The sequence below is a fragment of the Erigeron canadensis genome, chromosome 7 (assembly GCF_010389155.1).
Source record: "Erigeron canadensis isolate Cc75 chromosome 7, C_canadensis_v1, whole genome shotgun sequence".
Taxonomy (NCBI): Eukaryota; Viridiplantae; Streptophyta; class Magnoliopsida; order Asterales; family Asteraceae; genus Erigeron; species Erigeron canadensis.
In genome coordinates this window covers 37,045,519-37,069,027 of record NC_057767.1, presented here as the reverse complement: position 1 = coordinate 37,069,027, position 23,509 = coordinate 37,045,519, and the positions used below count along the sequence as shown (strand labels likewise).

The 23,509-nt window shown below is 34.6% G+C and overlaps 2 protein-coding genes across 3 annotated transcripts; both read right to left on the bottom strand.

Annotated features, from left to right (window-relative positions):
• Positions 1-984: 984 nt before the first annotated feature.
• On the bottom strand, positions 985-6,012 carry LOC122607363 (ABC transporter B family member 21-like). 2 transcript variants are annotated; one of them, XM_043780323.1, is made up of 8 exons: positions 5,725-6,012; positions 5,581-5,635; positions 5,056-5,231; positions 4,760-4,981; positions 4,439-4,677; positions 3,576-4,101; positions 3,214-3,487; positions 985-3,133 (listed from the first exon to the last, which is right to left on the bottom strand). In XM_043780323.1, exons 1-8 carry the CDS (start codon positions 6,010-6,012, stop codon positions 1,122-1,124), a joined length of 3,792 nt encoding a protein of 1,263 aa, XP_043636258.1. In that variant the 3' UTR covers positions 985-1,121. The 2 variants fall into 2 exon arrangements, with proteins under 2 accessions (XP_043636258.1, XP_043636259.1); XM_043780324.1 differs by having other exon boundaries at positions 5,056-5,165; positions 5,725-5,871.
• A 638-nt stretch (positions 6,013-6,650) lies between these two features.
• Positions 6,651-12,988, bottom strand: LOC122606636 (ABC transporter B family member 21-like). The gene is made up of 9 exons (XM_043779474.1): positions 12,816-12,988; positions 11,593-11,932; positions 11,445-11,499; positions 10,825-11,000; positions 10,525-10,746; positions 10,205-10,443; positions 9,325-9,850; positions 8,962-9,235; positions 6,651-8,884 (listed from the first exon to the last, which is right to left on the bottom strand). Exons 2-9 carry the CDS (start codon positions 11,878-11,880, stop codon positions 6,843-6,845), a joined length of 3,822 nt encoding a protein of 1,273 aa, XP_043635409.1. The 5' UTR covers positions 11,881-11,932; positions 12,816-12,988; the 3' UTR covers positions 6,651-6,842.
• Positions 12,989-23,509: the final 10,521 nt, after the last annotated feature.

The following is a 23,509-nucleotide window of genomic DNA, read 5'->3' as shown; positions in this document are numbered from 1 at the left end:
TGGAAAAACGGGCTGGGTGCAGGTCTGGTGCAGGAACTCTAATTACTTAAAGCCATGAACAAATAAGCCTTAGGGGGAGGGAGCCGAAGGGGAGGGTTGAGGGAGATGGCGGCGAGATGGCGGCGAGATTCAGCTGCAACTGGAGCAAGATGGCGGCGAGCTGGGAACTCGCAGGGAGATGAAGGAGAGGGGTGAAGACAGGGACCGGAAGTGGCAAGTTTGGAAAGTTCCATTTTGACCGTTAGAGGACCGAAAGTGGAAGAAAGAAAGCGCCAGGGACCAAAGTTGTCATTTTGCTGAAACTTTTGTTTTGTTTTTTTCTAAAGTTACGCAAGTGTTTTTATTATTATTTTTTTTTGTTTTAGCTGCTTATTAATAAAAAAAAATAAGTTTTTTTGTTTTTTCTTGGTTTGTTTTTTTTTTTTTGCATAATATAAACTTTTTTTTTAATTATGTAATGTTTTACTTTTAAAATATAATGTGTTTTAAGTGTTATGTAATGTATTTTGTTATTAATAAAAGTTATAAATTAAAAAAGGGTTAGTTATGTAAAGTTTATAATGTTAATGATAAATTATTAAAATGTGAAGAAAAGGTTGGGAGTTTCAGTTGCCACTAAAAAAAGGTTGAAAAAAGGTTGGAGGGTTGAAATGGGGTGGAGTAATTTGGTTGGATAGTTAAAAGGGATGGGAGGATTGATAGCTTCGGCTCCCTTCCCCTTACGAGGAAATAAGTTGATGCTGTTTGTGTTTTTTTCGCTGAAAGTCTTGGGTTGACTTGGGCCAAAAACAGAAAAAACTCTTTGGCAAGTTATTTTTGCCTGCAAGGAAAAGGGATGATTAAAACAGCTAGTTAATAGTTCTATATGGATGTGTACATACATACAAACAGATGCATACTTTAAGAAACAAGCTAAAACACTAAAAGACTATTTCCATCAGACAGATACATACATAAATAAAGGTAAACGGATGTGGACAGCGGTGAGAAAACGTCAGTGTTATATAAAAAATAGGAAAGAAGCCATACATATTTAACAAATTAAGAAATTGAAATACATGTTGCATGTTCTACCTGATATAAATCAGATACGTAAAAAAACGGCACTGATGCGACTATGGCTAATGGTTAGAGCTCATGTGAAGTGCAACTAAAGATGCATAGAACCCAGTCTTGATATTGATAAGATTTTTATGCGCTCCTTTCTCAACAACCATTCCATTCTTGATCACTGCAATCACATCTGCATTCTTGATCGTTGTCAATCGATGAGCAACTACCACTGTGGTCCTGTTGACCATGACCCGATCCAATGCATCTTGAACCACTCTTTCTGACTCAGCATCCAGTGCGCTTGTGGCCTCATCCAGCAACAGTATCTTTGGACTTTTGACAATAGCTCTAGCTATTGCTATTCTTTGCTTCTGCCCACCCGACATTTGCACTCCTCTTTCCCCTACCATGGTATTGTAACCCTGGTGTAACCCACTGATGAACTTGTGGGCATTGGCCAACTCAGAAGCAGCAATTATTTCAGCCTCGGTGGCATCACCGTCTTTTCCATAAGCAATGTTAGCTCCGATGGTGTAATTGAACAACACTGGCTCTTGGCTTACCAAACCCATTTGCATCCTGAGCCACGTGAGTTGAAACTTTTGTAACTCAACACCGTCCAGCGTGATAGAACCCGAATCTGGATTGTAAAATCTTTGCAGTAGCTGGATAACAGTTGACTTCCCACTTCCACTTTCACCAACCAACGCCACAGTCTTGCCACTTTGGATGGTTAAGCATAGATCATGAAATATCTCTACCTCGGGTCTGGTTGGATACTTAAAGCTAATGTGATGGAGCTCAAGTTCACCCTTGACTGTGTCTAATGTCATACCTGATTCATCACTTGGGTCAATCTCCGACTTTCTATCTATAATAGTGAAAACTGATGCTGCAGAACTTTTGGCTTTGCTTATATCTGGGCCAAATGAGCTTGACTGAGATATGCCTATGGCTGCCATTGACAAAGCAAAGAATACCTTGAATACATCTGCGAATGTAGTCTTTCCAGCCTCAACAAACTGCGCACCAGCGTAAAAGCTGGTTCCGTACATACAGAAAAGTAAGAAAAACGACACTCCAAAACCAATTCCGCTGATTAAACCTTGTTTAATCCCTGTTCTCTTGGGACCCTCACATTTACTTCTATAAAGTTCCATCACTTTATCTTCTGCACAAAAAGAAGCCACTGTCCTTATACTCCCAACCGCATCATTTGCCACCTGACTTGCTTCCTCATACATCTTCTTAGCATCTGCACTGAACCCTTTCAAGAATTGCATTTGAACATATCCATTAGCACTTATAAGGGGAATGAGGCCTAAAATTATAAGAGCCAACTGCCAGCACGCTGTAAAAGCTATTATTAAACCAGTAATAGCCGAGGTTAAATCTTGAACAAGCTGAGCAAGTGCGTCTCCAACCAAACCACGAACACTGGCTGCATCTGTTGACAGCCTTGCACCAATTGCACCACTTGAGTTTTCTGGTTTATCGAACCAACCTACCTCCATGTTAATCACCTTTTGAAAGCATAACAATCTGATCCTTCTTATTAGCTTAGATCCAGCAATAGCAAAAAGGTAAGATCTCCCTGGAGAAGCTAAAAATGATACCACTCCTAAAATTATGAACATTAGAGCCCAGAATCTTGAGTCAGTTTTCATTTCCTTAGGTGGTTGAAAGAAGGTCTTGATCATCCCAGAAAGCAGTATGCCAAAAATTGGGGAGATTGTGCCATTTACAATCGCAGCTATTGTACCCAATATGATTATCGGCACCTCTGGCTTATTGAGATAGGCGAGCCTATGAAGAGGGACGTTTGGAGGTTTTTCTGAAGCTTGACCATCTTCAGTCTCCATAGATGAGCCTGAAGGGGCACTAATTTGTGTAGGCACACCACCAGAGGAGACATTCATTGAGTGGCGGTGACTGCTGGATGACTTTCGACTTGACAATTTCCTAAGTTCCATATGTTGGTCATCTGAGCCATGTTGTCCTGATTCACAATTAATCTCTTGCAATTTTATAAGTTGAGAATATGCTCCTTCTGGATCCTGGAGTAGCTCAGAGTGTGATCCTGATCAATCATCAAGCACTAGTTGTTATACTTTTGAATCATTTAAATTTGGAAAATTAATATATAGAATATGAATGCACCTTTTTCAACCATCTTTCCACGATGAATCACTGCAATCATGTCGGCATTTCTGACTGTACTTAGACGATGTGCAACAATGACGGTTGTTCTTTTTACCATTATTCTGTCCAACGCTTCCTGCACAACTCTCTCGGATTCTGCATCAAGTGCACTAGTTGCTTCATCTAAAAGAAGGATTCGAGGATCTTTCAGAATCGCTCTGGCTATGGCTATTCTTTGCTTCTGTCCACCAGAAAGTTGTGTTCCATGCTCACCAACTATGGTGTCCAGTCCCTAAATGTTCCAAAACTAACAAAAATTTAGTAAAAAGAAACCCTTAAAATATATGTACGAAAATGTAAGTTTTTAGATAAGATAAAACCTGAGGGAGTTTGTCTATAAACTTAGCAGCATTTGCAAGCTCAGCTGCAACTCTAATCTCATCGTTAGTTGCACCCTTTTTCCCGTACATAATATTGTCCTTAATGCTCGATGAAAACAGAACAGGTTCTTGGCTAACAAGACCAATTTTCTCTCTAATCCACTTAAGCTGGAATTCTTTGAGATTAATATTATCAATAAGCACTTCCCCTGCTTGAGGATCGTAAAATCTCTCTATTAAGCTTATCACAGTCGATTTCCCGCTTCCACTTTCACCGACCAAAGCTGCAGTCGTGCCACTCGAGATACTAAGAGAGAACCCACTAAATATTTCCTCGTCTGATCTTGTCGGATATGTGAAATACACATCTTTCAATTCTACATCACCATGAATATCACTCAATACTTTACCTTTCGAGTCATATGCATCTATTTTGGGCTTTCTATTTATAGTTTCAAACATTTTAAAAGCTGCTGCCTTGCCTGAAGCAAATGCACTCAAACATGGAGACGCCTGCCCGAGAGACCTGAAGAACACCACAGTCGACAATTAAAGCAGAAAAACAAAGATCTAAGTATACAGATGGCAAAGTGGGCGATTATTTTCTTGGAATGGGTCAACATGGTTGGGTTTGCCGAAAAACTTTCTTTCCATGAATATTAATTTTTCTGCGTAAATAGTTCGTGTGTCATATATGATTATACTTTAATCAAATTTTTGTGTTCATTAATGAGGTTTTACACATTGAAAATGCACTTTCGACAGCTTTGACCCATTAGATCTGTTCAACATGTTTCATTACTAGAAAACACTAGCCACCTCTAACGAAGTAGAAAAATGAAAGGAAAACTTTTGTTGCTTACATGGATCCAGTCAGCATAGAGAACATTATGGTAATTACAGTCCCACCAGAGTACCCCTTTTCAATAATCAACATTGCACCATACCAAACCGCCAGTGCATAAGTACAGAATATGATGAGCATTATTGACCCTCGACCAAGACCAGTAGCCAGGCCTTCATGAACACTAGAATTGTAAGCATTCACAAGAGATTTATTGTAATCAGCCACAGCCTTTTTCTCCCCGGTGAAAGAAGCAACCTATAGCCAGAGAAAAATGGTGATCAGTAAACAAGTTAGTTATTGTATAAGAAGATGTAAAATTCTGAGATATTATTATTACCGTTCTGATTGAGCCAACTGATTGTTCGACTACGACGGATGCTTTACCATAAGAAGCTTGGCCCCGTGATGCCATCTTAGCTATAGTTATTGACATAATTGCACCAGATATCACCATTGGAGGAATCGAGCTTAACATGACAAGTGTAAGAAGCCATCCCTTGACGAATGCTATCACAAAAGCTCCCACAAATGTTGACATTAGCTGTGTGAATTTTCCAACCTGAAAAACAGATGATATTCTATTAGTTTTCTACAAGCAAAGTTTGTATAATTGAAAACAAAAGGTTGAAAAACCTTTTCTCCCATTGCATCTTGTATGAGGACGGTGTCACCCGACATCCTGCCAACAACTTCCCCTGTATTTGTTTCCTTGTCAAAGAAGGAAACATCTTGTCTCAAAATGGCTTTCAGATACAGATTTCTAATTCTTGCAGCCTGCCTTTCTCCCGTTATCATCCACATTGTCACCTCTGCAAAATGCGTGATATTTTCAGAAAAAATATGTGACATTGTCACCTCAAAATGGTTTTCAGATACAAATTTCTAATTCTTGACTTTGATAACAAAGTCTGTTTGGCACTGTGTTTTGAAAGCGACAATGCAATATGTAATAATAGGAGCAAATATGCGTTAGATAGTTAACATATTTGTATAGGATAAGTTACTATTGGTATCATTGCCTCTCACAAAACTTGGTTAGGTCGCTACATCTGTGTCAAAATGGTTTGCTATCCCCATTAACCCGAACAAAGAAAACCTTCTCCATTTACCTGGTTTTTTTAAAACCATTGTATAAGCAAAAAATAAATAAGCACGTACGGAGAAATGCTGCAATGCCACACCCAATACCAAGGTATACAAATTTCAGCGCTACCTATATACCAAAACAATTTAAATCAATAACACATAATATATAACAAAACAAAATAACTAAAACATATGTTGTATCTTCTGTCATGGTACCTTGGTAACAGCATCAACCACTTCATTGTTATTCTGGTTCTCACCAAAAGAGTTAATAAGATCGCCAAAAAGAATAGTCATGAGTGGCATACATACTCCGTTAGCCATGGCGCCGAGCATACCCACAATCATCAATATGTAATCAGTGGAATCTGCAAAAGCAAATAGCTTATAAAATGGGATAGTTTCTGTTTTCTCGTTTTCTTTTTCTTTGGCCAGCCCAGGGTCTTGTGCACCATCACCACCAGAAGTGGATTCTCCATCTTTTTCTTCATCACCCATGTTCATCTTAGCTAGTTTACGATTACGATTACAATTACTATTGATCAGTATACTACATATATTTGCCTGTAGACCACAAAACAGGAAATGCAATACCAGTAATTAGCCCATGTGATTCTGTTACTTCAGCAAGTTGAAGTAGTAGAATATAATACAAAAGGTGTTCATTTAATATGCTATACCTACAATTTAAAACAAGAATCAGAATTATGAAAAAGTAGAATGAAAACTGAAAGAACACTAAGATGGTAAACTTTGTACACCAGATACTTATAAAGCCATAAACAAAAAAGGTGTATCAGGAAATAAAGTGATGCTGTTTTTGTTTTTCCCTGAAAGTCTTGGGTTGACTTGGCCTAAAGAAACAAAAAAAACTCTGGTTAATTACTTTTGCCTGCAAGGAAAAGGTCTGATTAAAACAGCTAAGTTAATGGTTTTATAAGGGTGTGTACATACAAACAAACAGATGCATACATTAAGAAACAAGCTCAAAACACTGAAAGACTATTTCCATCAGACAGAGACATATATAAATAAGATGAACAGATGTGGACAGACACAAAGAGAAACATCAGTGATATATAAAAAAAAAATTAGGAAAGAGACAAAAACTCACAACTCAGAATCTAAGTGGAAAATCCTCATTTCCATTTTTAGAAATTCATTCTCCAATGACATCCTCCGATAAGGTTACAAATTTCTAGGGATAAGCAACTGTTTTAAATCCATACATATTTAGATATTACAAAAAAGAAATTGAAAAATTGAAATACATGTTGTATGTGCTTGCTGATATTAAACAAATAAATAAAAGAAGTGCACTGACTCAACTATAGCTAATGATTAGAGCTCATGTGAAGTGCAACTAAAGATGCATAGAACCCGTCCTTGATATTGATAAGTTTTTCATGCTTTCCTTTCTCAACAATCACTCCATTCTTTACCACTGCAATCACATCTGCATTCTTGATCGTTGTCAATCGATGAGCAACTACCACTGTGGTCCTGTTAACCATGACCCGATCCAATGCATCTTGAACCACTCTTTCTGACTCGGCATCCAGTGCGCTTGTAGCCTCATCCAACAATAGTATCTTTGGACTTTTGACAATGGCTCTGGCTATTGCTACTCTTTGCTTCTGGCCACCCGACATTTGCACTCCTCTTTCCCCTACCATGGTATTGTAACCCTGGTGTAACCCACTGATGAACTTGTGGGCATTGGCCAACTCAGAAGCAGCAATTATTTCAGCCTCGGTGGCATCACCATCTTTTCCATAAGCAATGTTAGCCCCGATGGTGTAATTGAACAACACTGGCTCTTGGCTCACCAGGCCCATTTGCATTCTGAGCCACTTGAGTTGAAACTTTTGTAGCTCAACACCATCTAGCGTGATAGAACCCGAATCTGGATTGTAAAATCTTTGTAGGAGTTGGATAACTGTTGACTTCCCACTTCCACTTTCACCAACCAACGCCACTGTCTTGCCACTATGGATGGTCAAACATAGATCACGAAATATCTCAACATCGGGTCTGGTTGGATACTTAAAGCTAATGTGATGGAGCTCAATTTCACCCTTGACTGTGTCTAAAGTCACACCTGATTCATCACTCGGGTCAATCTCCGACTTTCTATCTAGAATAGCGAAAACTGATGCTGCAGAACTTTTGGCTTTACTTGTATCTGGGGCAAACGAGCTTGACTGAGATATAGCTATGGCTGCCATAGTCAAAGCAAAGAAGACCCTGAATACATCTGTGAATGTAGTCTTTCCAGCCTCAACAAACCGAGCACCAGCATAAAAGCTGGCTCCATACATACAGAAAAGTAGGAAAAACGACACTCCAAACCCAATCCCACTGATCAAACCTTGTTTAATCCCTGTTTTCTTGGGACCCTCACATTTAACTCTATAAAGTTCCATCATTTTTTCTTCTGCACAAAAAGAAGCCACCGTCCTTATACTTCCAACTGCATCATTTGCCACCTGACTTGCTTCCTCATACATCTTCTTAGCATCTGCACTGAACCCTTTCAAGAATTGCATTTGAACATATCCATTAGCACTTATAAGGGGAATGAGGCCTAAAATTATAAGAGCCAACTGCCAGCACGCTGTAAAAGCTATTACTAAACCAGTAATTGCCGACGTTAAATCTTGAACAAGCTGAGCAAGTGCATCTCCGACCAAACCACGAACATTGGCTGCATCTGTTGACAGCCTTGCACCAATTGCACCACTTGAGTTTTCTGGCTTATCAAACCAACCAACCTCCATGTTAATCACCTTTTCGAAGCATAACGATCTGATTCTTCTTATTAGCTTAGATCCAGCAATAGCAAAAAAGTAAGATCTCCCAGGATGAGCCAAAAATGATACCACTCCCAGGACTATGAACATTAGAGCCCAGAATCTTGCGTCACTTTTCATTTCCTTAGGTGGTTCAAAGAAGGTCTTGATCATGCCAGTGAGCATTATGCTAAAAATTGGGAAGAGTGTTCCATTTACAATTGCGGCTATTGCACCCAATATGATTATCGGAACTTCTGGCTTATTGAGATAGGCAAGCCTTCGGATTGGGACTTTGGGAGGTTTTTCGGAAGGTTGATCCTTTTCAGTCTCCATAGACTCACCTGAAGGGACACTAATTTGTGTAGGCACACCACCAAAGGAGATATTCATTGAGTGGCGGCGACTGCTAGATGACCCCCTGCTTATTGACCGCTGGTAGGATGACTTTCGGCTTGACAGTTTCCTGAGTTCCATATCTTGGTTGTCTGAGCCATGTTGTCCTGATTCACGATTAATCTCTTGCAATTTTATAAGTTGAGAATATGCTCCTTCTGGATCCTGGAGTAGCTCGGAATGTGATCCTGATCAATCATCAAGCACCCGTTATACTTTTGAATCTATTAAATTTGGAAAATAAATTTATAGAATATGAACGTACCTTTTTCAACCATCTTTCCACGATGAATCACTGCAATCATGTCGGCATTTCTGACTGTACTTAGACGATGTGCCACAATGACAGTTGTTCTATTTACCATTATCCTGTCCAACGCTTCCTGCACAACTCTCTCAGATTCTGCATCAAGTGCACTAGTTGCTTCATCTAAAAGAAGGATTCGAGGATCTTTCAGAATCGCTCTGGCTATGGCAATTCTTTGCTTCTGTCCACCAGAAAGTTGTGTTCCATGCTCACCGACCATGGTATCTAGTCCCTAAATGTTCCAAAACCAACAAAAGGTTTAGGAAAAAAAAAAATTCAAAAGATATATATGTATGAGAATTGAAGTTTTTAAGATAAAACCTGAGGGAGTTTGTCTATAAATTTGGCAGCATTTGCGAGCTCAACTGCAACTCTAATCTCATCCATAGATGCACCATTTTTCCCATACATAATATTGTCCTTAATGCTCGATGTAAACAGAACCGGTTCTTGGCTAACGAGACCAATTTTCTCTCTAATCCACTTAAGCTGGAATTCTTTTAGATTAATATTATCAATAAGCACTTCCCCGGCTTGAGGATCGTAAAATCTCTCTATTAAGCTAATCACAGTTGATTTCCCGCTTCCACTTTGACCGACCAAAGCTGCAGTCATGCCACTTGTGATACTAAGAGAGAACCCACTAAATATTTCCTCGTCTGGTCTTGCTGGATACGTGAAATATACATCTTTCAAATCAATATCGCCACGAATATCACTCAATACTTTGCCTTTTGTGTCATATGCATCTATTTCAGGCTTTCTGTTTATAGTTTCAAACATTTTAAAAGCTGCTGCCTGGCCTGAAGCAAATGCACTCAAACATGGAGACGCCTGCCCCAGAGACCTGAAGAACACCACATTCAACAATTAAGTATACATATAATACAGTGGGTGGTTCCGGTAGCAAGCTAAACTGAGTAATTTATTGGAATGGGTCGAGATTGCTAGGTTGGCCGAAACTCTTTTTCTCCTAAATATCATTTTTGTCAAATATGATTACAGCTTAATCAATGGAAAAAATTGATTTATGAGGTTTTACGCATTAAAAATGCACTTTGGACAACTTTTGACCCGTTAGACCAGTTCAACAGGTTAAACTTTAAGCAATTTAAGTGCAACAACTTAAAAATTAAACATTACTCGGATAAACTTGCCACCTCTAGTAAAGTAGAACAAGAAAGAGAAATTTGTTGCTTACATGGATCCAGTTAGCACAGAGAACATCACAGTAATCACAGTCCCACCAGAGTACCCCTTTTCGATTATCAACTTTGCACCATACCAAACAGCCAGTGCATAACTACAGAATATGATGAGCATCATCGACCCGAGACCAAGACCAGTAGCCAGGCCTTCATGAACGCTAGAATTATAAGCGTTTACAAGGGATTTATTGTAATCAGCCACAGCTTTTTTCTCCCCGGTGAAAGAAGCAACCTATAGCCAGATTAAAATGGTGTTCAGTAAATAAATCAGGATTCTATCACATGATGTAGGATTCTGAGAGGTTATTATTACCGTCCTGATTGAGCCAACAGATTGTTCGACTACAACGGCTGCTTTACCATAAGCAGCTTGGCCCGTTGATGCCATCTTTGCTATTGTTATCGACATAATTGCACCAGATATCACCATTGGAGGAATCGAGCTTAACATGACAAGTGTAAGAAGCCATCCTTTAATGAATGCTATCACGAAACCTCCCACAAATGTTGACACTAGCTGTGTGAATTTTCCAACCTGCAAAACCAGATAATATTTTATTAATTGTCCGCAAGTTAAGTTTGTGTAATATTTGAAAGCAACAGGTTAACAAACCTTCTCTCCCATTGCATCTTGTATAAGGACAGTGTCACCTGACATCCTACCTACTACTTCCCCTGTATTTGTTTCCTTGTCAAAGAAGGAAATATCTTGTCTCAAAATTGTTTTTAGATACAGATTTCTAATTCTTGCAGCCTGTCTTTCTCCCGTTATCATCCACGTTGTCACCTCTGCAAAACGCACAATATTTTAAGAATAAATTAGACTTTGATAACTCAAAGGCTGTTTCCCTTGGCGTTTTGAAAGTGACTAAGCAATATGGAATAATCAGGATCAAATTTGTGTTAGATGGTGACCATTTTCTATTAGTTACAATTCTTAATATCGCATAACATATATAGGGGGGACTTTCTTTAACTTATTGTAAACCATTGTATACGCAGACTACCTCTCACAAAAGTGACACGGGTTCGATCCTACTACCCAAGGTAAACATATCATAATGGCCACAGAAATGGTTAGCACCAGCCAGGGGCAAAGCTTGGTTAGGCCGCTACATCTGAGTCAAAATGGTTTGCTATCCCCAATAACCCAAACAAAGAAAATTAACATTCTGAGTTGATCTTTGTTTTAAAAAAAATCATTGTAAAAGCAATAATCAGATAAGCACTTACGGAGAAATGCTGCAATCCCACACCCAATACCAAGGTAAACGAATTTCAGCGCTACCTATACACCAAAAAAGTTTACTAATCAATAACACATAATAGTAACAAAACTAAATAATTAAAACATATATTGTATAATCTTGTGTCGTGGTACCTTGGTAACCGCATCAACCACTTCATCATTATTCTGATTCTCACCAAAAGAGTTAATAAGATCGCCGAAAAGAATAGTCATGAGTGGCATACTTACTCCATTAGCCATGGCACCAATCGTACCAACAATCATCAATATGTAATCAGTGGAATCCGCAAAAGAAAATAGCTTATAAAACGGGACAGTTTCTGTTTTCTCCGTTTCTTTTTCTTTGGACAAACCGGTGTCTTGTGCACCGTCGCCACCAGAAGTGGATGCCTCGGCCATTTCTTTATCACCCGTGTTCATTTTAACCGGTTTACTATTACTATCGATTAGTAGGTTTGATATATTTGCCGCCCTGTAAATGCAAAGTAATTAGCCCATGTGATTAATTCTGTTACTTTAGCTAGTTGAAGTATGAGAATTTAAAAACACAATAAAAATGTTCATTTAATATGCTATGCCTACAATTAAAAACAAGAATCAGAATCATGAAAAATAAATGAATGAAAACTGAAAGAACATTAATTAAGATGTTAACCTTTAGATTAGATTAGATAGTGTCACGGTTTAATTGTATGTTGCGTAACTTCACAGGCAAAGACAATATTCACATATATTAGCCACCTACTCTAATAATATTTACATGAATTATGGATCCAATATGGGTCAAAGGTCTTCAAGTAGACGGTCCACCTGCACTGTTGCATAACTCACCGAGTGAGCCGAGTCGACTCGAGTCGGCCGATTACTCGAGTACATCCCGACTTGGCCGCTTTGACCCCCTGAGTACTCACCTCATACACCGGAGTACTCCCAACTCCCTAGTGGACCGACCTAGGAGCGCTTAGCGACTTCTGCAACCTTAAATGTACGTATAACTGTTTACATCTCACCTTGGATCGATCCAGATCTTAACCGGAATCCGGGAAAAATAATAAAGTCCAAAAGGTTCATATATACATACATACATAAAAACAAGTCAAAATAGTGTATGTTATTTCCAATTAAGAAATGCATGAAAGTTAACATAATCCATATTCCTTACACTATACAATCTCACTGCTTAAATATTGACCATGGAAAAAATGTAGGCCATGGAAATATATACTGGTTAGGCCACACACACACACATATATAAATATGACTTAATTTTCCCGGTAGCCTGAACATAAATATAGTTAAATAGGAATACACATATATAAATATATATATATAAATATAGGAAGGTAAGAACTTACAAATATAGTTTTAGAAAGTGGCAATATAATTGAGAGCTTGGTAGGATGATCAGAGAGAGCAGAAAAGAGAGCAGATGCTCCCAAAACTGCAGTTGAGGAAAAAGTGGAATATGATTATATATAAATTATTACGAATCTATTATTATATTGTATGTTATATAACTATATGTGTGTGATGTATGATATGATTGTATGAATGGTAGGTGCGTTTTAAAAATTATGTAGTGCCTAAAGTTTACTATATATATATATGAATCAGAATACAAAGTAGATATCAGAGGTTCAATATTTCCTTGTTGTGCAAGCTAGTTTGCCTATGGTCAAAGCTCTGTTGTCCATAAATTATTATAACTATAAAATATAAAAAATATATATAGAGAGAGAGATAATATAAATATATGTATTATTATTATAATTATGATTTTCTTCTTAAAGATAATTTAGAATCTCTCTTTTTGTGTGAATTTATGCAATTGATGTACTTTTATGTTTTCTAATCTAGCTTTTGGGGAACTACGAAAATAAATTAAACATATATCTATCAAACTAAAACAAGATTGAAATGTTTTTGAAATGACACGTAGCATAATTTTTGATCGACACGTGTCATTTTAATTTATTTATTTTATTAAATTATTTTTTAATTGTATATATATATTCAAATTTTCTATTAGACTTAGAATTAAATTCTAACTATTGGCTTATTAATATGAAAGATATTATAACTTTATTTGATTGATTGTTTTTTTATTAATAAATTGTCTCTTTTTCTCTATTTATTTTTCTAACTCCTATTACTTATAATAAGTTATTAACATAAAGACTTTAAAATTTTGAGTTTACGATCTGGAATCAGAAGGCTATTTGTCGTCATTCACTATGCTTACAAGTTCTGATTTGATGTGATTCTAAAAATTTAATGTAAATTTAAAGTCCAACTAAAGATATATTATATTTATCATTATTGTTTATTATTGTATAATTTAGCTTCGATCATCAGTTTACTTTAACCACAATATATTTCATATTCACGAATCAGGTATGAGGCATATTCGAATTTCTTATGATACAATCTGTATAGTTCTCGTGCATCGTACGAGCATTAGAACTAGTAGCTTAAGATATAATAAGGGATGGAGAAGTTGAAAACAACTTGAGTGGTTAAGTTAGAAAAATCGTGACTTTTACATTATAATAAATGATTAAGATTCAAAGATAACCATTGAATCTGCGCGTTTGGTTCACAAAATGTTTTTGAAAGGAATGGAATCTTTCGAATGAATTAGAATTTGAAGGAATGGAATTTGACGGAATGTTTTTGATTTTTTGAGAATTCAAGTAACGGAAGGAATGAAATTCCTTCCTCCATCCCCATGGAATGGAGATTCCATCAAATGATGGAATGTTTACATTCCTACGGAATGAGATTCCTCTTTCTTTGAACAACCAAACGCACTAAGAAATGGAATTCAATTCCAATTCCATCAGATTCCATCAAATTCTGTGAAACAACGCGACCTAGTCCTTAATTTTAATCTAATAATTAAGGTTATCTTTGTGAAAATTTCAATCCTATAATAAGTTGATAGAATAGAAAATGTGCATCCAAAAAATCATTATTATTGTGTAATTTGCACGAAGACATTAAAAAGGGTCTGGTATTTTATTTTTTTTATTTTGTTAATGACAACCCTGGTGAGTAAAAACTAATTGGGTGAATTGAAATTTGTACCTTGTTGTTAGAAAATTTAAGGGGCGGTTTTTAATATATAATGTACAAATTTTTAAGCATGTAATAAGTTGTTAGTAACATCCCCTAGGGCTGTCATTATCATTTTTCTTTTTTTTAATATATCGTTATCTTTACTCTTATATAATGGAGGAGTTCCTATTTTAAAATCTCAAATTACAATTTTGAACTATCTAAATTACTTTTCTTTATTATCCACTAATTTAAACATCTCTACCTAATATACTTATAATACATTTAAATCTCAACCATTCATTTTTTTTTCTCTCTCTCCAATCTCAACGACTTATTTTTTTTCTCTTTCTCCATAAACCATTTTTATTCATCTAGTTCATTCAAAAATTTTTATCTCAAAAATCGTACATCGATAACTTATAAAATCTATATGGGTGTTATTAAAATTGCATGTTCTTTCATTAGAGATATCATTCAATATCTTTTCGATAAATTTTTAAATCTGAGGGCGGAGCCCGTACGGCTATGGCATTTGACTATCACACTCTATAATTTATCACCCTCTATGACCTATCAACCACACCATCTCACCGTCACAATGTGCGGGTACTTTCTCTCATAACAAGATATTAAACTATTTTAATTTTTTATATACATTTGATAACATGATGGAAAGTGATGTCAATATACTTTGTTGAATTATGCATGAAATTAAATAAAAAAATAAAAAAACTATAAAACTATAAAGAGTATATAACGTTAATTTATTTAGGGAGCTGATAATCGTACCAAAATTTTTAATACATTTACCACAATATACAAGTGTTACAACATACTGTACAAGTATTCACTACACAGATATAATGAAATAATTAAAAACATTAGTACAAATATCAATTCCCATTTATTTATAACATGATCGAAGTGGAAATTAAAATGATTATGTTTTAGAAATTAAATTCACATTAAAATATCCAATGACTATTACGTGCATCACCCTTTACATCAAAGATATAGGTAAAATTATAACCGAATAAGTTTTTCATTTTTCTACATGATGTGGGTTTACATGCTAATAGTGAATTAGGAAAATTAACAAACTTTCAATGTTCAAAGTAATAGTTATGTTTAGTGGATTTGTTTGTTGTGTTGTTTTCATGTTCATGTAAGACTTTTAAGATTTATTTATTTTAATAATTTATGAGATAAGATGGAGTCTGGTGTATCCCGACCAACATTTTTGATATCTCAATCATATCGTTTTAAAATAGTGTGGGCCCTTCTGTATGTAATGGTAAATTTGTTAGAGTAAAAACGGCCCCCTATCATTAATAGTCTGGTCGGGTTATCAAAAATATAGTCAGGATACCAGATGCCTAAGATGGTGTACGTGACAATATGTATAAATAGTACTCGTAATAATTAATACGGAGTAAAAGGAAGGCAAGAAGAAGGTAGCAACGGTGCATACGCAATGGCATACGTAAACACACCATTCTTTATTACTTTTGTGACTATTTAATACACAAGTGATCTCCAAAGTAAATATAAATCTTCATTAACGGACTTATGTAAATTATTCTTCGTAATAACGAGAAGTCACATAGACAAGTGATGTCTTTTGACCAATAAATGAAATTAACTTTTCGTTTATATATTAACTTATTTATTTAAATATAATAATGATGTAATGAAAAAACAAATTAAATTGATCAATTTAAGTAATCAAACATTCTAGAAGTTCTACTAGTTTATATTATAAGAAAACGAAAAGTTAAGTAGCTCTCAATATCATTTTTGATGATTTAAGAGTTATTATATCGTTTCCGGCCATATGTTTGAGGGAATGTTGAGATACATACAACTTTACTTAAAATGAAATGAAGGCTTTATGATTATATCTAAAAAAGGTATGAACTTGGTAGATATAAAAACAATTTCTACTTTTATAAACAAAAATGTTGATCACTTAATTCAAGAGTACACTCTTATTCTTCCACTTCTCTAGTAATAGAATATAAAAATGTAAACACCGATTAAATTGTTAAGAGTCAAAATATTTAATTTTGGAAATTGATAAATCAGGTGAAATGAATGCATATATTTAAAAATTAACTTAAAATCAAGTTTGACACGTGAATTTTAATTTTTTTTAATCTTATCCATTGATTAACTCATCATGTGTCATCATTTTATAACTAGACTAATTTTAAAACATATAAATTAGGTTATATAAATTAGGTTGATTTATCATTATTTATGATATTTATATGAAAAGCTACATCCAACAAAAATAGACGGTTTAACAAACCCGGTTGTTGATTAAATGATTACCAACACTAGCTAGGACAGTGCATGTACGTTCAACTAGTTGAAATTTTAGAGTTTATTATTAACATTTTTATATTTAAATTTTAAAAACCATGCATCGATCTATATCACTGCACATCACATAAAAAGATCTTAATATCATATCATCCAATAAGTAATTTCTTTTAGTGATGCATACCATTTTCTTTTAGTGATACATAAAATACATGTTGCGTGCGTGGTTGCCAAGCAATAAAATTGACTGAAAGATAACGTACTTCTCCAGTTGTCTTTCTTTTAATTTCCCGTGAATAAAAAATACAAATTTTCTTTTGCTTAGTTATGTTGTTATTAGGATTTTACTTGAGTAGAAAGAAAATGAAGATAAATAATTAAGCTAAAGATTAACACCAAACTACAAAACAAATAAGAAGTAAAGTCAAAGAAAAGGAATATTGGGGTCCAAGAATAATGGCGGATATTTGTTTGAATATAAAATTCATATATTGTACGTTGATTCAAAGTTAAGTACAGTGTTCTTTTTTCTTAAAAGTAAAAATACATCAACAACATAAAATGAATGGAATGAAGCTTCCAATTAATTTAGGTCACATGTTAATTATATGAATCTTATTCTCTCCATCTTCTTAATTTAATTATAACATTTCTATGTTTGTTCCTCGATATACATATGACTGATTTATCAAAAAAGTACTTTTTGACTTGTGGCTTTTTGATAGTCCTGACTTGACAATTATGCGCAATAATGCATGCACACCCAAGCTGCTAATTAGTTACGTAAACGACTTGAAGAGTTGAAGGTTGAAATTTTCAAAAGATCGAAAAGTACTAATTTATGCTATTCCAGATTTCCAGGAGGGAAAGAAAGACAGAAAGAATGAAAAGTGGTCCTATTGTTACAAAATATGATAACAATCTGATAAAATCAATAAATATATGTGGGTTGTTTCAAATGAAATTAAATTAAATAAAAGACAACGAGACTTACTATTTATGCATGGTTTGATAACTATAAAATGTATCCGTTAAACTAACTTTTAAATTTAACTTGTACATGTTTATATATTTTTAATTAGAATCCTGATATGATGGTATTTCTCTTTAATAAATCAAGTTAACTACCAAATATATTTATATATATTTTTTCGAACATTGTAATCGGCATACAACATCTGTGAAACTTCACCGTATAATGCATGGTGAAGCATTGCACGTACTATAGACAATGAGAAAAACCACTCAATGCTTACCTTTCCTGAGGATCGAACTCAAGAGCATGGGTAAAACTGAGAGTCTGGACTGGCCACCAAAAATATATTTATATTACTTAAATAAATAGTTAAAGAAATTTATTTCTTCATGTCGGTTATAATTCAAAGAGAGAAAACGAATCACAATGATATGTGAACATGATGGCATGATGCCTTTGTCATTTCCCGGTTATCTCGGGACACAAAGATTGTGTGTAGAAAACTTGAAATTAAATGTGGTAACCTATTAACTTCGCCATACATTAGTTCAAAGTATTTAGGTTCCCCTTAAAATTAAAATAAATTAATTAATTGATTAAAAAATACACAATCTCGATTATTACGAATCATTATGTGATAATCGACGTCGATGGGTTTTAGAAACAATCATGAAATTAGCCGGCTATTTTACCAAAATCGATCTGTTAACTTTTGTGGGGTGTTGTAGATTGAATACATTGGAAATTTTTTAATAAATTAGATAGATAAACGGAAATAAACCTATAAGATGAGCTGAAAATAAAATCAAGTGGTATTAAGATCGAATGACACATGCGTGGGGTGCACAAGATTTACATATTTAATTGGTGGAAATGTGTGATATGGTTTCTTTCCACAACTTTATTGGGCCTCCACGTTTATATGCATAACAGTAGCGGGCTAGCAGCTACCAATTTTGTAAAAGCTTAATTTATTTTAATGTCAATTAGTGCCAATAAAACCACTAGTTTAGTGGCAAAAGGAGCTTTTATTTAGTTTCAGGTTTTTAGACCTATATTTAGGTTATCATATGTATCTAATTTTCACATATAGTGAATTTGTGTTAGTTTCCATTTCCATAGTGATAGAGGTTTTCACCAAAAAGTTTAAACTAGGGCTATCTATGAGGGGTTTAAAACAATATATGTTAGATTTCTCATTATTTACGAGTAAATTACATCTCTAAAGCAGTGGAGAATCTTGGCAAGTGCTATATAAGCCAGCGCACAAGGCCCCGATTTTAAGACGGCCCCCATTTTTTTAAAAATTCTTAGTTATATATTAGTATAATTTAAATATTTTATTATAAAATCATTATTTTAAGGATTTATAAAAGTTAAAAATAATATTAAATGCATTTTTTAAAAATAGACTAGTATTCAGCAAAGAATGAAAAAAATGATAAACCATAACTACTTTTATGATAAAGAACATTTCGTGTTTAATAAATTCCTATAAACAATTACTACTTTTTTTGTGCACTTATTGTAATTCTTGTATATTCTTTCTTTGTTATATGGGCCCCATTTTGAAATTTTGATTTCGCACACGAATACCGAAATTCACTTGTCGGGCCTCCTCTAAAGAAAATAGTGCCGATAACAACTTGTGCAATCATTTATTTTTAATAGTTATTTGAGATTTTTTTGTGTAGTATTTTTCTTTCTATCTGAATTGATATTATTTGTATACAACCAAAAAAAAATGCCTTCATCTATTTGCTCTTTATCATCCAATCAGAATCTTAATTAGTGGGAAAAGAACTGAAAGTTCGTTTTGATAAAACCTTCTGCTCTTTATAGTACTCGCGACTTAATTTGCTACAACACTTGCGACTTTGTAAACTAAGAACATTTTGTGACTCAATTTTCGACTCAAGTTGCGAAAATGAAATCGAGGAGTCGCTAAACAAGTCTCTATTTACATCGCAAATAGCGACTTTTAATTGTGAGTTATTGAATTTGTCTCTACATGATTGTTTTATTGTAGTGTGTACACCATCAGTTTTTGATGTATACCACAAAATATATGTAATATGGAGATGATGGTGATAATTGATAAATAGTAATGTAAAAAATTCTTTAATTTAAATTGACCATTGAAAAAAATATTATATATTCAAAGTGGAAAAGTTAATTTGGATTTTGTGACATATATAAGACTTAGCATTTTTATAATTGCTAAATCAATATTTTATATGACTTATTATATTTTAGTGTTTTTAATTTTAATTTATAAACACTTAGAGTTAAGGGTGTAGTGTCAAATCTATGACAAATTGGCAAATTTTGACAAGTTTTTGACGAATGAAAAGTCAACACGTGGTTTTGCCAAAAACTAGTCAAAACACATGGTGTAGTATACAAAACTAGCCAAATCTTATCAATTTGATAACAAAGCAAAGGTAACCGGAATTATAAATCAAAGTTGCCAGAAAAATAAAAAAGTGACCGTTTATTGTATAAAAAAAAAAACTTGGGCTCAGAATTTGGGGGTCGAGAATTTCAGAAGTTGGAAACGCCATGGCTGCTAACCCGAAGATTTACCGCACTAAGATACACCCCAGATCATCCGAGTCCCATTTTTACGAACATTTGTATCATCATCGTCCATTTAACGTAGCATCGGCAACCTAACTGTTCAACGTTACCATCATCGGCTAAACCTACTTTTTCCGGCTACCTATTGCTTTAATGGAACAAAATCCGACAACGCTACCAATGAAAAATCTGGCAACGCTACCGCTAAGTTAACACTACCAAGCTAATCACAAACATGCAATTAACGGCAATGTAAAAAGATAAATACACACACACACACACATATATATATATACATATAAGCAGCAGCAGCTTAACCGGAAAACCCAAAAAAGTTTTCGCCGGAAAACAAACCGCCGTAAGCAGCAGCAGTAACCATAAACCCAATAAAGGGATCGCCAAAAACCACAGCCGCCCTAAGCAGCAGCAGTTAACCGGAAAACTAAAGAAATGGCTCGCCGGAAAACCGATGCAACATGCAGTAGTACCAACAGTTCACCGGAAACCCAAGAAAGGGCTCGTCGGAAAACCAATCCAACAAAGCAACGGGAAACCCTATCGATAAAACCGGAAACCCAAAAAAGGGGGTCGCCGGAAAACCTAACAACAAGTAGTCAAATAGCCAACTACACCCTTGCACAAGCCAAACAAAGTTTTGGCCGTTAAAAGTGAACGTTTCTGGCCGACAACCACCGAAAACCCCAAAAAGGGGTTTCCGATTTCACCGTAAAGGGTGATATATAACGTTAGGAGCATCGACAATTTTTATCGGCATGTAATCCGAGAATAAAAGTTAAGAAAAACATATATCTAGCCTCAAAATCGAAACCCCCAAATTTTCCGGTTAGGTTTCCGGTGAAGTCAAAAGATTGGCACAAGAACAAAAAATAAACGGTCACAAGTACACGCTCACCACGTTCACAAGGATCGGCCAAAACATGCCGATATATATAGCCAAAACTAGCCGATGCATGTGCTATAGGGTTGCCAATGTGCCGATACTAGCCGATAGTTTTTCCCCAAAAAACAAGCCGACTACACCCTTACCCCTTAGTTATGTCTACTAGATTCATTCTTGTCCCGATCCATCATAATTTTTTTAAAAAATTACTAGCATTTTATCTACGCAATGCGGCGGTGGTGGTTGTGACAATGATGGTTGGTAGTGGTGATGGCGTGACGGGTGTTGACGGTGTAGTTATTATTGTAAAAAGGAGTAGTGTAGTTATTTTATGAGTTGAGAGATCTATGTTGTAATTATTTCACTAAGGATATTATAGGTATTTTAAATAGAGATGTTTAAATTATTAAATAAATGAGAAAAAATTAATTAATCTATTTAGGGTAAAATGATCATTTCGTATGAGATATTTTCAATATTTTGTCACGTAATGAAGTAGAGAATTTTTATATAGTAAGTATATAAGTATAGATCATAAGAGATCTCGTAACGATGTTCTAACGATCACAATGTGCTGAAGTGGTGAAATATATATTGGTGACAACAAATTATACAGAAAGGTCTTGTACTTTGTTATGTGCCATTGTGCCAATAAAGTTTTATTGGTGAAATTCCATCCCTTTTGGAAAGTGGATAATTGGTTTCACATGATGGCATCTTATAGGAAACAAACTAACACACGTATAACGCTTGTTTAATTTATTATTATTATTGTTATTATATCAAAAGGGACCAGCTGCAAAAGGAGTTGTTCCGAGAATAATTATTCTTGCTTTTTCTCGATGGCAAACATGCCCTTCACTATATGCGCAACGACATATCACTTTGTCGAAATTTATGCTTTCTGAAAAACAATCATATATTAAGCCTATTTTATACCAACCTATCGATTTGTAATACTAGAGGGGTACCGGGCAATGTGATGACGGTAGTTGCGAGTGGTGACGGACAATAATAGCAACGGTGATAGTGACAAAAACTAACGTTGTTAGTCGTGGGACATTAATTGTAATATATGCTAATTTAAGGATTTGTTTGCTATTTTTTCACTTCAAAATGAAAAGGTGAAAATATTTTCTACTTTAAGGACGAAAAGTGTAATTTTCCCTTAATAATATAAAGAGCTAATCAGTCTTTGTAATTTATCAAATACTACAAGTTTGATCCATACCTTTCATTAATTACGATTTTGATGCCTACCTTTAGAGACCTATTAACAGTTTTGGTCCAAATGTCAAAGTTCTCGTCAAACAATCTACACTTTTGGTCAAAAGGTAACGCTTTTGGACCAAAACTGTTGATGAGAGTTTAAATTCAAGAATCCAAAATGTAATTTATAAAAAGTACGGATGAAACTTGTAATTAACTCTAATATAATAGACCTTATTAATCAATCTATTTAAGTATGTATCAAGCTTCTTGGCTTCAATATTTTATTTTCTCTTCTAGATTTAATGCAATTATTTCATGTGTTATATGCAAATAATATTTCAGTCAGGAATTGGCTCAATTGAAGGCTCGAAGCTCTTCCTGGCCTTATAGAAATAGTGAAGTACGGATATCGATGTCGACTTTATCTTTGTGCACTCACAAATAATTCTTAGGTACGGCCCATTTCAAACGGATTGATTGATGGATCAAAAAGACGTACTGGTCTGGTAATAGCAAACAATAAAAATTAATAGGTGAGGCCCATTTCCAACAGAAAGACTCATAACACTACTCTCATTAAGCCCCACTATTATTATTATCCGTAAACTCCAATCGAGATTGTAGAATAAAAAATTAATAAAACGTATACTTCAATTGAAATTGTAGAATAAAAAATTAATAAAAGTAAAAAATTCCAAACTCTATGGATCTAGACTTTAAAATAATCTAAAATTATGCCATCAATCTTGTATCCGGTAGATACTTTTATTATATTTTATTGTATACATTTAGTTTTATTATATATTTTATTGGTTTTTCTTTAATCTCTTACATTTTATAACTTTTTATAAAAGTATAAAAACCTAGTATTTTTTATTTTTCAGTTGTGAACATTTTGATATAAATTTTATTAAAAACGGAGCCATTTAAAAAAATGTATTTTTTTGATAAATCATTTTAATATAATAAAAATTTGGTTTGGTTTGGGTTGGGTT

Excerpts from the sequence above, each read along its gene's own strand:
- LOC122607363 (XM_043780323.1), bottom strand. The coding sequence starts at position 6,012 with ATGAACATGGGTGATGAAGAAAAAGATGGAGAATCCACTTCTGGTGGT. Across the intron at positions 5,636-5,724 it reads TGGTTGATGCTGTTACCAAG|GTAGCGCTGAAATTTGTATA; the intron begins GTACCATGACAG and ends TTTGGTATATAG. Across the intron at positions 3,134-3,213 it reads TGGAAAGATGGTTGAAAAAG|GATCACACTCTGAGCTACTC; the intron begins GTGCATTCATAT and ends ATGATTGATCAG.
- LOC122606636 (XM_043779474.1), bottom strand. The coding sequence starts at position 11,880 with ATGAACACGGGTGATAAAGAAATGGCCGAGGCATCCACTTCTGGTGGC. Across the intron at positions 11,500-11,592 it reads TGGTTGATGCGGTTACCAAG|GTAGCGCTGAAATTCGTTTA; the intron begins GTACCACGACAC and ends TTTGGTGTATAG. Across the intron at positions 10,444-10,524 it reads CTGTTGGCTCAATCAGGACG|GTTGCTTCTTTCACCGGGGA; the intron begins GTAATAATAACC and ends ATCTGGCTATAG.